Source organism: Barbus barbus (assembly GCF_936440315.1).
Source record: "Barbus barbus genome assembly, chromosome: 28".
Lineage (NCBI taxonomy): Eukaryota > Metazoa > Chordata > Actinopteri > Cypriniformes > Cyprinidae > Barbus > Barbus barbus.
In genome coordinates this window covers 7,532,790-7,547,740 of record NC_136756.1, presented here as the reverse complement: position 1 = coordinate 7,547,740, position 14,951 = coordinate 7,532,790, and the positions used below count along the sequence as shown (strand labels likewise).

The window sequence follows — 14,951 nt, the reverse complement described above, 5'->3', positions numbered from 1 at the left end:
CATCTAAAAAGCCAGATAGCTCATGATCCAAAGCATAAAACATCATCTGTGAAACATGATGGAGCAGTGTAATGGCATGGACATGCATGGCTTCCAGTGGCACTGGGTTACTGGTGTTTATTGATGATGTGACAGAAGAAAGAAGCAACCGGATGAATTCTGAAGTACATAGGGATATACTCTCTGCCCAGATTAAGTCAAATACAGCAAAGTTTTTTGGGTGGCACATCATAGTACAAATGGACGATGACCTAAAACATACAGCAAAAGCAACCCAGGAGTTTTTGAAGGTAAAAAAGTTAAAAATTCTGCAATGGCTGAGTCAATCTCCTGATCTCAACCCAACTGACCATGCATTTCACTTGCTGAAGACAAAACTAAAGGCATAAAGACCAAAAAACATACAAAAACTGAAGTCAGCTGCAGTAAAGGCCTGGCAAAGCATCACAAAGGAGGAAACCCAGTCTCTGCTCATGTCCACGAGTTCCAGACTTAAGGCAGTCATTGCCTGCAAAGGATTGCCAACAAAATATTTAAAATTAATTTTATTTATGATTATATTTATTTGTCCAATTACATTTGAGCCCCTGAAAATGGGGGGACTGTGTACAAAAATGGTTGTAACTCCTAAGCATTTTATGCTATATTTTTGTTCAACCCCTCAAATTAAAGCTTAAAGTCTGCACTTCAGTTTCATCTTGATTGATTCACACATTGATTCATTTTAATTAAATTCTGGTGGCACACAGAGCCAAAATTAAAAATTGTGTCAGGGTCCAAATATATATGGTGAGTTTTAAGGGTAATGCCCCAGTGACAAGCTGTTGCACACCTAAAGGCACATTTTTAACATAATTTTTGTCAAATGTGATATTGATTTAATTAAACAGTTCAATTATCTAAAATATTGTCCAAGCCTCCACTCCATTTCAATAAGAAATACTAACGTGTTTATTATTATTATTTTTTGTTTGTGAAACTATTTATTTATAGCACATAGCCTACTAGACATACACTTTCAAAAATTCACATTGTACACATTCTCAACTGTGTTATTGAATATCCTGTTTTATATGAAAATACTGCATGTCAAATTTTGGAAGTAAGATGGGTTACAAACAATTCATGTTGACTTCAAATGAATGAAATTTAGATTTAACGTTGAATAACCCTTTAAATCAGGATTGTTTGTCACGTTATAAACATGCACACAGATAGTAGACAGCCTCTAATCTGAGGAGTTTGTGTTTTAATATGTTTTCAGAAGCCTTTGGTTTTGTGTTGGGGTTTAGCAATGAAACAACCAACATAGTTATATTTTGTTATATAGTGTCATAGTTTGTGCATAAATTCTCCATGTGTTTCATATCTGGATTGTTTAATCAGAAACTCAGATATTGCCTCATTATGGGGTATGGAGGGTTTGAATTAAGCCCTTGCTGAAGTAATTGAAGAGGGAGTCAGAATGGGAATGGGAACTACTGCTGTCTGTGTGTGTAATCTCACCCTGAATTATGTTATGACCTATAAAAACACTTTTACCGTAGTGCATGATTTACTTTGGTGATAATACTTTGGTGCTATTATCATTCTATTGTGAGCTCAGATGCAGTCTTCTGTATTTCTGTTATCGATAGGTCTGGTGAGACTTGGTTTCCATTAGTACACAGTGAGATGGAAGTGTCTTTGGTTTCATCACGCACTGTCTTCAGAAAGGTCATAATCCCTGAACCTCCAGTTCCTCTTTCCTCCAGCGCTGTGGGTGCTCTTCTGATCACGTCCAGCTCTTCGGTCAAACCCTGCTTGTTGGCACGGAGCTGTTTGGCACGTGAGGCCGGGATAGTGATGTAACGGGTGACAGTGTTGATGTGGTCATTTCGAAAGTCCACCAAGCAAGCAACACACTGCTCAAATGTGTGTGTTAGATGCTCATCTGCTTTCTGGAGCACAAAGCTGCGCAGAGACGGGCGACTAGAGATGTTTTCAATGAACTGCTTATGGGAGGGCGGCATGTAGTCCCTCATTCTTCTCAGGAAGGCCCCTGTTTGGACAGTGTTGACAGAGCAAAACAATAATTTTCATATAAAGACATGTCTTGATGCATCATGCAACCAGGAATGATCTAACCATGAGAACAATTATTGATGGTTCTCTTACCGCTGTTGCCTTCATGTTGGACTCCCAGCAGCTCATCAAAGCAGTGTAAGATGCTACTCTGAGCGGCACTGCCTCCTGAAAACTCCATTGGCTTCTCCTGAACTCCCTCGTACACAAGACCTTCTGGCATTGATGGGTTATCTTTCCATCTAACACCCACATGCAGAAGGAGAGTTAAGCTTTTATAGATTCAAAATAACTCTCAAGGAAATCCAAAAAACAGCAGTGAAATCTAAAGTATGGCTTACCCAGACAGATAGATCCTCATAATGCCATAGAATATGGAGGGATCTACATATTCTGAAACAGTAAAGATTTATATTTTGCATGCAGTATTAAAACCACTCGAATTAATGTATTAAAACGCCCAACTTCATGTGTTCTCCTGAAAGTATTACCATGCATTAGTTTAAGGGCCTGTTTCATGTTGTCTATGGCCTTACTGACAACATCCAGAGCTTTGGTGACCATAGCAACATCATTATAATGGACGGCATTGATGACATCAAGGATAGACTGTGAAAAAAGAAACAGCTAGTATTACCACGGTACAGTAATGTAATCAGATGGTAATACTACACTGTAAAGTGGTTTTCGAGGTTGCAAATAAAACAAAGATTATCGGATTACAAGACAATGCTATTTTAGTCTTTCTACTTCAAAATTTCATGTTTAAATCAAAGGGTTTAATTCCTGTTTATTTGTAATTTGTAAAATTCCCTAGCAATTTCAGAGTGAAAATTGTTTCAAAGTAACTCCAACACATTTTTTCAATGCATATTCTCATGCCATGGTGCACCAAAGCAATTAATTAAATACTAGCATTGTTTATCAAGATGAATTCTTTGCTCTTATGGATTTGTAAAGGTGTCAGACCTTCAGGCTGGGAACAGCTGCCAACTCCACCAGCAGTGTCACCAGAAAAAATCCTCTTACACTTTCCCCACCAGGCAATGTCAACAACAACTCCAAGTTCCTTACATGAAGCCAAAACAGTCACCATGAATGACATGTCAACACGTCAGAAGCACTAGCCAAACTACATCAACGTGTGGTTTATTTATTCATTCATTCATTCATTGTCGTTTCTATTTGTTGACCTAAATGTATCTATAATTGCTGCAAAGAAGATCTGAATTCCCATAGCACATATTTACTTATTGCCTTCTGAACATAATGAGATGGCTCCCTCTGCTGGTTCTACAAATAAATAACATTTAACACTTTCTATTAATAAAACAAAATACTTACTCCACGGAAAAGGGTCTAGGGACAGTCCATGTCCAGTTGTGCATGAAAAAGAAATATCATATTACTGGTTAGTTTGCTTAATAATACGTCACATCTGAAATATAGCTGATTTGTTTATATATAGGCTGTTTCCTAATGTTTTACAAAAAAGAGACAGAATTTAACTAGTTTATAACATTTAGTTATTTTTGTTATGTTTGAAGTTGTTTCAGAATAAAAAAGTGAACGATTTACCTTCTTTTTTTTTTCTTTTTTTTTTTTTTTTTTGAAACCTCTGGGAGCAAAAGGGAAACATATAATATCTGATATAATGAAATCGCTTGCAATTGCTATTTTTGCCAATGCAGAAAGCTGCCTTTTGTCCTAATGTTGTATATAGTAGTTATGACATGTACCAGCAGGGGCTTACTATTCATGCTAACAAACCAAACCTTGACACCTAGTACAGTAGACTGACAGGACATTCAGGTCATCCATGTATACTGAAAACAGTATAAAGTGCAAACTGTGAACAGCATAAAGACTGCAGAAATAGTATTATTGTAACTACATTCTCAATCATTCCAGTGATTGACTCCAAATAATTGTATCCAGATCTGAGCAATGTTTCCTGAACAACTACGTAATTAGCTACTTAACTTACTTACTTGTGTGCTTATCTGTTGTTCTCCTCAAAAACGGTGCTTTAATTCTGTTTAGAAGCTAAGACAAGTTGAATGAAATTTGTGGAATGAAATATATAGATTATACTACATCTTAGTTGGCTAATTTTGACCTATTTTGCAATGTTGTTTGTTAATGAAAACACCAAATCGTTTAACTCTATTGGTAACAACTGAACTTGCTACAATAGTTGGTTAACTATGCTTTTGGACAACAAACCCTTGAACAATCTTGGGAAAATATGGGAGATTTTCAAAATTGTGTGCTTCTGGGGGTGCTGCACCAGCCGAGCAACTGCCATTGAGATGAGCAGGAATGCCTACTGATAGCAGGTATTGACCCTAATTAAATAATTATTTCTTAGGAAAAACAGGGCAGGATAATATTACTAAATATAAAAACACTATAATGTATGGATCAGTGAGTTTACCCATCTGGATCTCTTTTCTTCCAGTTGGCAAGGACTGAGTCAGCGTGGGTGAGAATCGGGGGCAGACCCAGTCTCTGAGACACCTCACAGAATGGCACCGACAGACTCCGTGGAAGCGCCTAGACGTTCATGACAAACATAAATAATCAGACAGTTTGGTTCTGTGCTTCAGTCCTGTTAGGGGTTTGGAATGGATATAAAAAAAATTGTTGTACTTTTACTGTTTCTCTCTCTCCCTCCTGCCATACGTAACCCATAGTCATTATGCTCAAAGCCAGATGGGCCAAACGCAGCTCACGATGAGTCTGTAACAAATGAGTCTCCAACAGAGGCATCTGAGATAGAATACAAAATACAAAACAATCACAGAATAATCATAATTGGATTATTAACCTTTTCAGACCCTGCATCCATTCTCACCATCACCATTTTCTGGTGTTTATTTCCTACGTTGTACCTCAAATAAAAAAAATTATAAAATAAAATATATATATTAGATTGGATGTCAGTCTGAGTGCAAAATACCAAACTATAATCATAATTGGATTATTAACCTTTCCAGACCCTGCATCCATTCTCACCATCACCATTCCCTTTCGAGGGAACTTCGAACTGCATCCTCTAGGGGTCGAACTGCGTCCTCTAGGGGTTGCCGGCCAACATGTGGTGTTTTTGTATGTATGCTTCAGACATGGGTCACGCTGATGGCGTTCCCCGTGTCTGAAGCATACATACAAAAACACCACATGTTGGCCGGCGACAGCCTATGACGTCACTACGGACGCAACCACAGTATAAAGGGGCACCGGGAAAATACGTCATTCTCTTCAGTCTTCAGTGACTGTTTTGTTTGAAGCGTGCATTCCACTGATAAGAACTATTTTCTACTACTATGGCGAGCACTATCAAGGCGTTTAAGAAATGTGTGCATCCGTGTCCTCGTTATTTGATACCTGATGACACACACAATCTTTGGGTTGTTTTTTGTTTGAGCGAGGAGCACGCACGCGATGTCCTCGAGGGGGCAATCTGCGTGCACTGTGAGCTTTTTTCTATGAGAAAGCTCTGCTCTCGTCTGTCTCTCTTTTCGAGGAAGGAGGGACAGCCGTCTGCTTCCCGCGGTTCAAGATCCACTGATGCCGAGGTATGGAGGAGAGTGAACTTGTGAGGTTTGCAGACGGATCTGGCTGATGAGTTAGAGAGGGGGTTTTCCTTCTTGCGCTCGTTGGCCAAGAGCGAGGGCGAGCCGCGGGATGATGATGACGCGATCTCGCTGACATCATCTGATCCAGCGGCTAGTGCTCTGCTGGGTTATGCCCAGGAAGAGCAGGAGATATCTGAGGGTGAAGAAGTTGAGACTGAGCCCTCTCAATCCTCCTGCCCTGCGTATGATGAACTGTTGGAGGTTATGGAACGTGACCGGACCAAGATGGTGGCACCGCGGGGTCATCTCGATGAGCGTTATCTTTCTGGCCATAACCCCCCAGCTCGAGTGAGCCTCCCATTTCTTCCTGATCTCCATGCGGAGGTTGAGTGGGAATGGAAGAAGCTGTTTTCCTCTTGCATTCATAGGTTTCAGCATACCAGTTATGCTAACATTGAGGGGATGCGTGAAAACGGCTATGAGAGGATGCCCCCCTGTGGAAGAAACGCTAGCCAGCTATCTCTCTGATGGTGAGACATCCTCTCTCAAGGCTCCCTCCTTGCCTTCTAGGCCCCTTCAGGAAATATCTCGCTTAAATGGCAGGGCATACGCAGCAGCAGGTCAGGCTGTCGCTTCGTTGCACACGATGGCGGTGCTTCAGGCATACCAGGCTGATCTGCTGAAAGACCTGGATAAGGGTCAGGGCTTGTCGCCTGGCGAAGTAGCTGAGCTGCGCCGCACCACGGATTTGGCTCTCCGTGCCACTAAGCAGTCCGCCACTGCTATGGGCAGGTCTATGGCAGCCATGGTGGTAACAGAGAGACATCTGTGGATGAATCTGGCAGAGGTTGGGAAGAAAGAGGAGGGCTTTCTTCTCGATGCTCCAGTCTCGCCTTCTGAGCTTTTCGGTACCTCCATCAAGAAGGTGGTCGAGAAGTTTAGGGAGGTGAGGGCGTGCTCAGCGGCCTTCAAAACCTTTATTCCAAGAAGGTCCAGGTCTAAGACCGAAAAATGCAGGGGTCCTGGCCCATCTCCATCTGGGGATCAGAGATGGGCACAGAAGGCTAGTGTTACGACTCATGCCCCTCCCCCGCCTGCGGGTAGGGCTAGAGGGAGGCGTGGGTCAAAGAGAGGTAGGCAAGACCTGAGGGGGGTGATCCAGACGAGGCGTTCTCAATGCTCTCGTCTGGACCAGAGTAACACTTGAACATCTACTGCCTTCCCTCGGGGGGCCTGTCATCAGCCCTCATCTTCCCCTCTCTAATTCCCCTGCAACCACCGTTAATTCCACCTGACCGAGGTTAGGTGGGAACCTAGGAACCTGCATTTAAAAAATTTTGCATTGTTAGTCATTCTTTGCAGTTTATGGGACCTGTTGTTTTGTGTGTTTTCACCTCTTGCCTTCGACGCAGTGCAGTGATGACCTCACTCGTCGATACTAGATCCAGGCTAGGATGAGAGCCCTGTTTCCGGCCTCATACCCCTGGATCGTGTGGCCCAGTCGTAGGTTTCTATGGGAGCCTCCTTGGTCATCAAGTCTCCAGCACTGCAATGCCTGGACCTGCGGGTCTTTTAACATCAGTTCTTGGAATAGGGATGCCTCTTTTGAGAAAGGTGCATGGCTTTCTGAGGATATCTATGTGCTAGCTCAGGGACTGCTCCCCTTCCGGGGGTTTTTAAGTAGCAATCTCCCTGTGCTAGGGTGTAAGTAAACACTATTGTTCTGATTCTGATTCTGATTCTGATATTGTGGCAACTTCTCTGGAGTTTTCAGGCAAGTGGTTGAGATAGCTTTGCTCCCCTCACCATAGAGGGTCACCTTTGAGCATGCCGCTCCCTTCTGAGAGTCCGAGTTCCCTCTCATGCTGAGAGTTAAGTTCTCCGTTCTCCAGAGTCTGTCATGGTAGAGCTAGCATTGCTCCCCTCACCTTCGAGGATCACCTATGAGTATGACACTCCCTTCTGGGCGTCTGATGTGCTCTCCTTGTTGGTCGAGCTAGCATTGCTCCCCTCACTATAGAGGGTCACCTATGAGCATGCTGCTTCCTTCCTACACCTTATGCTCTCCTGGCTGGTCAAGCTGGAATTGCTCCCCTCACCTTAGAGGGTCACCTAGGAGTATGCCGCTCCCTTCTGGGCGTCTGAGTTCCCTCTCATGCTGAGAGTTAAGTTCTCCGCTCTCCAGAGCTCTGCCATGGTAGAGCTACCTTTGCTCCCCTCAGCATAGAGGGTCACGTATGAGCATGCTGCTCCCTCCCGAGCATCTGAAAAGACGGTGTTTACAAATCCATGTTATGGTAAGTGCACACGCTAGTCTCTGTGCACTTTCTGAAAGCCACGTTGTGGTAAGATCGCGCACCGAGTGTTTTGCAGTCTTTCTAAAATCCTGTATGGTATGAGTTACGCGCTGTGGCTTCGTGCCCATTCTTTGAGTCGGTCAGGCCCCAATCTATCTAGTGTTGCTTTCGTCAACGAAAATTATGACTAAATATCGTCGTCAACGAATCTTTATCACGTGACGAAAACAAGACGAGACTCAACATAAATGCTGGTCATGTGACGATGACAATAATTAAATGTATAATGCAATATTGTTGACGAATAAAAACGAGACTAAATGTGGTTTACAAAATAAAAACTATGCTAAAATGTCTCTTCATTTTCGTTGACCAAAACGAGATGAAACTAAATGTTATAACGTTATTTTGTCTTGTTTAGTCGCGTTATTATTATTATTTTGCAGTATTTCTGTTTCCGGTGTCTCACTTCAGGTCGCACTGCGCAGACGCAGGCGACGTCACTTCCTCAAGCCCCACTTGCGGCATTATTTAGAAGACGACAACAAAGTTAAGTCTGACACAGAGAAAGGGACCAATGGCCGGCCAACCGGGGTTCGTCTTTGGGAGATGTCTGTGTACTTCTAACATGTTTGGTTGGTAAAATAAATGTTGTAAATTCAAATCAGAGCGTCTTCCGTGTCTAGAATGGATGTATTCTTGAGTCTATAAGGTAACAATAATATAATAAGATAACCTTGTTAGAAATGGGTTTGGCTAAAATAAAATTTTGGTTTCGTCTATACTACTAGGTACTTATACTATATTGACTGTGTTAAATAGAATTTTATTACTAAAAAGAGACTAAAATACAATTTTCATTGACGAAAACTAGACTAAATGTCATCAGTTTTCGTCGACTAAAACTAGATTAAAATGTCATCAGTTTTCGTTGACTAAAACTAGACTAGACTAAAAAGATTATGAACGTGACTAAAACTAATAAAAACTAAAATGACAGCTTCACACAAAGACTAGACTAAAACTAAAATTAAAACGGGCCGCCAAAAACAACACTAACTCTACCTATGTATCCCCAGTGATGCTACTTGAACAGGGTGTTGCTACCAAGGATCTGTTGAGACAGTTCCTTCAGCGAGCTCTTGCAGAGCAAGCAGTAGCCCCTGGGTGACAGGCCAAGACTTAGTTACTATCCTAGGCGCTTGGTCGTATCCCCTTAAAGGAATCTCTTCTTCTGATTCCAAGCTTTTGAGGCCCGGCCCCTAACAATTCTGGGGTATGCAGCTCAGGCCTTTGGCCGAAGGAGATAATGTCACTGACAGCCGTCGTACTGTCCCAGGGGCAACTCACTTAGCCGGGTTAAGTTGGTACCTAGTGCTCGCCTTTTGTTCTTGGCTTGCACGCCCCTCAGCATGGTGGCGTGGGTATTCCGTTCCCCATAGCGACCCTTAGAGGACGCAGTTCGAAGTTCCCTCGAAAGGGAACGTCTCAGGTTACATATGTAACCATGGTTCCCTGAGAATAGGGAACGAGACACTGCGTCCTCTAGGTTCGGTTCCATGCTTCGGACGCAAGCTTCAGACGAAGAAGTGAATGACGTATTTTCCCGGCGCCCTTTTATACTGTGGTCGCGCCGGTAGTGACGTCATTGGCTGTCGCCGGCCAACATGTGGTGTTTTTGTATGTATGCTTCAGACATGGGTCACACTGACAGCGTTCCCCATAGCGATTCCTAGAGGACGCAGTGTCTCGTTCACTATTCTCAGGGAACCATGGTTACATATGTAACCTGAGACATTTTCTGGTGTTTATTTCCTATGTGGTACCTCAAATTAAAAAAAATAAAGAAAATAAAATATATGTATTAGATTGGAAGTCAGTCTGAGTGCAAAATACCAAACTGTAGCTTTTTTTGTTTTAAAACCAACAAACAAATATATATATAAATAAATAATTTAGAGTTAAGCATAATGGCATGTATCACAAGGCAGAAAAAATATTAATTGAAATTATTTAAACAATAGTTTGTTTTAAAATAAAGCTAAAAGGTGACATTAGTAAGTACACATTAGTCTTACATAGTTTAACTTGAGTTATCCGCTTCCATCAATTAAATAAAAAATAAATAATTCTATCAATCACATTTCTTTAAAAAATGGATTGTGGATGTTGCAAGTGTTCAGAAACAATTAGAAATAACATTAGAGATAGCAGTTAAATTATTGTAACTGTAATTAATTATATTCTAATTTTTTTTAAAAAAATAATATATAGGTACAAAAGATATCATAAAAAAATCTTATTTTTGTGTAACTGGAAAATAATTTGGGTCTGAAAGGGTTAAACAATGAACTCCCCATATAGGCCTTGTAGTCTCTCTAATGAAAATGAAAGGAAAGAAAGGCAGAAAGGAAAGACAGAAAGGAAAATGAAAGTAAAAGTTTACTGAAATAAATAAATAATATATATATATATATATATATACAGTATATAACAATCTATTTAGCTCAAAACATTGAAGAATGGTTATATTCTGAATGGAAATGCAAAATGTTAATGTGCTGCTTATTTCTCTTTCTCTGAGTAGGTAAAATGCTTTCATTATGAGAGCTCGTACACCATGAATTCTGAGGCGCAAAGAATGGGAAGAGATGAGTTCTGGCACATTTCTGGCAATGTCCATCCAGGGCTTGTAGTACACCGGCAGGTCTGTCTGAAACACAATGTAGGTGTATATAGTATGTGTCCATAACACAATAATATGCAATGTTATATGTATTTTGATCATTTTTTATTGTGGTAATTTTTATTCATTGTTTGTGCCATGACAACTCTCAGACAGTTTGGTAATAGCATTACAATATTAATGTGTTTGGTCTTGGCAGAACATATCTGCCAAAATCTAGTACTGAGACTTTTTGGAGAGCAAAGTTTTTGTATTGACCTATTTACCATTAAAGCAAATAGATAAAGGTCACTTAGAAAGCAAACAGTGTCGAAGTCTAATTCTTTCTTATACAAGAATCAGGGTTACTCTATCTAAATATACTGACTGTATATAAATGCAAATGAACAGTTTGTTAAATCCTTCTCACTAGCAAAGTAATTGGGACACTCTCAGTGTGTTACCAATCTATAACAAGCAATGACAAACTGTAGCCTAAGAGCAATCAGTTGCTTCTTTTGTCATACATTGCTTTTATTCTGACCATTTGAATGAGGCTAATTTATATTATACACTGCATGAAACTAATTATATACAAATATTAGATGTGTTATATTATAATAATAGTATTATACATTGCATAAAACACCAATACATTCTTATAACAAGGTTTAAAATAATAATAATAATAATAAATGTATTTTTAAAAAATTATTTGCTGCAGCTAACAAAATATTATATAGAATATGTAATGACCTACCAGAGGCTCAGGAAGAATAAACCCATAATCCTCAGAGATTTGAAACTGTTCCAGAGACAATGGTGTCTCTGTATTTTTCACTTTAGTGCCCATCATTTTCAGTACAATACTAGTGACTGACTCTCTGTCACCGGGCATATGCCACTGTCACTGCTCTATAGCTAAAAGTGAATTGAACCTTATCTGTCAAGCTACAAAACTCTCTCTCTCTCTCTCTCTCTTTGTGTGTTTCTGTTCTACCGTTAGTGAAACTTCCCAAACTTCCCCTATCAGAAATCATATGAGTATGCATGTGTAAAAACCACAGATGCACTACAGCAACAGTTGTCATAACCTGCAATACAGGGGTAATTCTGTAATTGCGTTGTGTCATCTCAAGCTAAATAAAGACATTTTAATATATGATGGTATATGATTACTTATTCTTATACTTATTATTATAAGGGTAATTGCGTTGAGAGTTATACAGATAATTTGACTTTACAAATCCCTGTGCTCAAGGTTATGAAAATACAAATCGAAAAATAATGAAAAATCAAGAAAAAATTCAATAGAAAAATAATGAAATGCTGATATTTCCACAAATATGACTGTGGTTTAAACTCTCTGTCACGGTGCACACAGCAGGGAGGAACAAGGAGACGAGGATGTAACTCAAATAATATGTCTTTAATGAAGACATCATGGCAAGGCAGACACAGACAGGAACACCAGGGAGTAACGAGTAGACCAGACGAAATCTAACAGAACAGACAGGACTAATATACATGGGATAATCAGACAAACATGGCTAGACTTGAATTAACTAATGATCACATAGGACGAGGACAGGAAACAAACCAAATATGGACACAAGAGGCAGGAACACATGACACACACGACAGAGGACTGACACTCTCCTCTCTGCTCTGTATTTTCTTAACCTTCATGCTTACTGTCCTATTGGTATAGTTTATCTTGTCTTGTCCATTTTCATGCTGTGTATCTGCCTAGTTTTGCCAGAGGAATCCTGGTTATCTGACTTCTCCTCCTAGTTTGATCATGTCCTTGTACTAATTCTGGCTCAGATCTCTGATCTAGTCGATTGACTATTTCCTGGTTTTGACCTCTGCCTGCCACTGATCTTGAAAATGAGTCACCTTTGGATTTAATTAGATTGTTACTCTGGCTTTGACCCTCACCTGATCCTGACTCTTTTTCATTCCTCTTCCAGTCGGTTGGAATCTGGAATCAGGACTGCGACTGTTTGTTTGTGTTTACTGACTGTTAATAAAGTTTTTGTAAAGAAATTCTCTGCTTTTGGGTCCTCTCCCAAACAAATCTTGACATCACATTCTGGCCAGTATGGACTCAGCAGAGGGATCCCCCATTTGTTTTGGAGGTTGAGCTTCAAGGTGCCAACTGGTGACAGATTGTGTCTGGGGTGCTACTGTGTGTGGTCAGAAGCCTTGTATTGATTTCCAGGTTTTCAAGATCTAGATGATCAAGGTCTTTAAAAGATGGTTCTGGTCTACCTTGCCATACAAGTGGACCATTGCATGGTTTGCGGCATAGAGTCCAGAAGCCTTCTTTTAGGTTGTGGGCTGATTCCTTGAAGCCCCCTCTTGATTTTTGAGCTCAACCTCATACAGGTGGGCAAGTTGCACCTGACTGCGCCTGGTTCCCAATTGGGCTTCGGCTCCTGCACTAGGGGATGGTACCGGAGCCGGAGTCCAATTGGGAACCGGGCTGTTCTTTTACACTCAAAAAATTCCTGGGATCCTGTTTCTGAACCGGCCCCGAAACCTTGCAATTTGAAAGGTGCAATTTTTAAAAACTGTTGGAGTTTAAGTAAATTTTCAACATTGAAAGCAATTAAATATGTCAGTTCAGCAGTGGTTGGCAGTAGAGATCAACCCGCTCCTTTCGCAAGAGATAAAAAGCAACTCTAGTCACTTGTAGGTGACATAGAGGGCTCTGCTCCCTGCCATTGGAAATGCGAGCCAGCTCTGAACGAGTGCCACCCTTGGCCGAGCACTGGCCCCACCTCCAGCACCAGCCCCATTGGAAAAGTGTTAAAAGGGTCAGTGTCTGTACTGCAGTGGTCAACATCATACTGCTTCTTCTTGTTCAGTAAAGCCCTCTCTCATCAGTAACCAGGGGAGTCCTGGTGAGTGGAACACCCATGTCCCCATATCTTATCCCCCATATTTTCATGCCTGTTCAGTGCTTATTGACTCAGAAACATTGGGAAATTCAATGCTAAGTGGGCAATCAAGAATGGCGTTCCCATTCAAGTCCTCAGCACCCATTCCCTTAATGGTTATTAGCTGTGATGCACCATCATTGCATCACAGCTCCGGGGAATTTCATTATCAGGCAACCACAGGGAGGACCTAGTGTTCATGCTGTCTGATTAATGGTGACTTCATAGTCCTGGATCATAGTCCTGCTCCCGCTCCAGTATGTCTCTGTTTTACAGGAGGAGGTTGCAGATTTGTCCAGAGTCCCAGCAGTGGACCACAACCTATGGTTGATCTTGAGCCACCTCCAACTCCAAAACTGACCATATGACTGTGTCATCGATCTCTTCCCAAGCACTTCTCAGCCTCAAAGGCACTTCTATTCCTTGTCTGCTCTCAAACAAAATAATGACTGTGGAGAAGCATTTGTCTCTAGTCTCTGGCAGTCAGCAGTCATTGTCTCCAGCTTGGGCAGGGTTCCTCTTCATGAAAAAGAAGGATGGATCTGTGTGTTCCAGCATTGAATATCGGGGGCTGAATGACATAATCATTAAAGGGGACATAAGGTACACAGTTTCTGCCAATCTCATGTAATTTTGAGTACCTATTAAGTAGCATTGCATGCTTCATATCTTCGAAGAGTCATTACTTTTATCAGATTTATAAAATACAGATACAGCTGTACCGCTTTTCGCATACGTCCTACGTCATTCGCCGGAACGGCTTCTGTGTACAACAGTTAGTGGAAGTGAGAGAAAAGTGTTTATAATGTTTTAAATATGGATATTTTTCTTACAAAAACGCATCGATTCACTACAGGAGGCCTTTACTCACCCCCCGGAGCTGTGTGAGGCTCATTTTATTATGGATGGATGCAGTTTATTTGACTACTTTTAGACTTTTGAAAAAAACATCCACCCACTGCCATTCTAAAACTTGGAAGAGCAAGGACAATTTTTTTATATAAGTCTGACTGGATTTGTCTGAAAGAAGAAAGTCATATACACCTAGAATGCATTGAGAGTGAGTAAAGCATTGGCTAATTTTCAGTTTTGGGTAAACTAACCCTTTAAGTTGAAAGTTAAATTAAGTTTTAAGTCCCAGACATACTGTTGTATAAAGGTATTTTTTAAACATAATTTCTGACATAGTATTAATTTAATTACTTGAAGAATATGTCTGTTTTGCAAATTGTTCCAAATAAAGCCACAGCAAAACCACTGAATGAATTATTGACTGACTCATGATATGTTGTCAAACACTGGCGGTTTTAGTTTCATATTTAATTTCATTTTTTTCCCATCGTTTCAAATTTTTATTTACAAAATGTGTCACATCTGCATTGCAAAGATGTACTTTGTT

The 14,951-nt window shown here is 40.7% G+C and overlaps 1 protein-coding gene across 1 annotated transcript; it reads right to left on the bottom strand.

Annotated features, from left to right (window-relative positions):
- Nucleotides 1-573: 573 nt before the first annotated feature.
- ido1 (indoleamine 2,3-dioxygenase 1) lies at nt 574-11,561 on the bottom strand. Its single transcript, XM_079382185.1, has 10 exons — nt 11,368-11,561; nt 10,560-10,655; nt 4,717-4,836; nt 4,502-4,620; nt 3,409-3,423; nt 3,034-3,133; nt 2,556-2,673; nt 2,406-2,457; nt 2,158-2,306; nt 574-2,041 (listed from the first exon to the last, which is right to left on the bottom strand). Exons 1-10 carry the CDS (start codon nt 11,503-11,505, stop codon nt 1,587-1,589), a joined length of 1,362 nt encoding a protein of 453 aa, XP_079238311.1. The 5' UTR covers nt 11,506-11,561; the 3' UTR covers nt 574-1,586.
- Nucleotides 11,562-14,951: the final 3,390 nt, after the last annotated feature.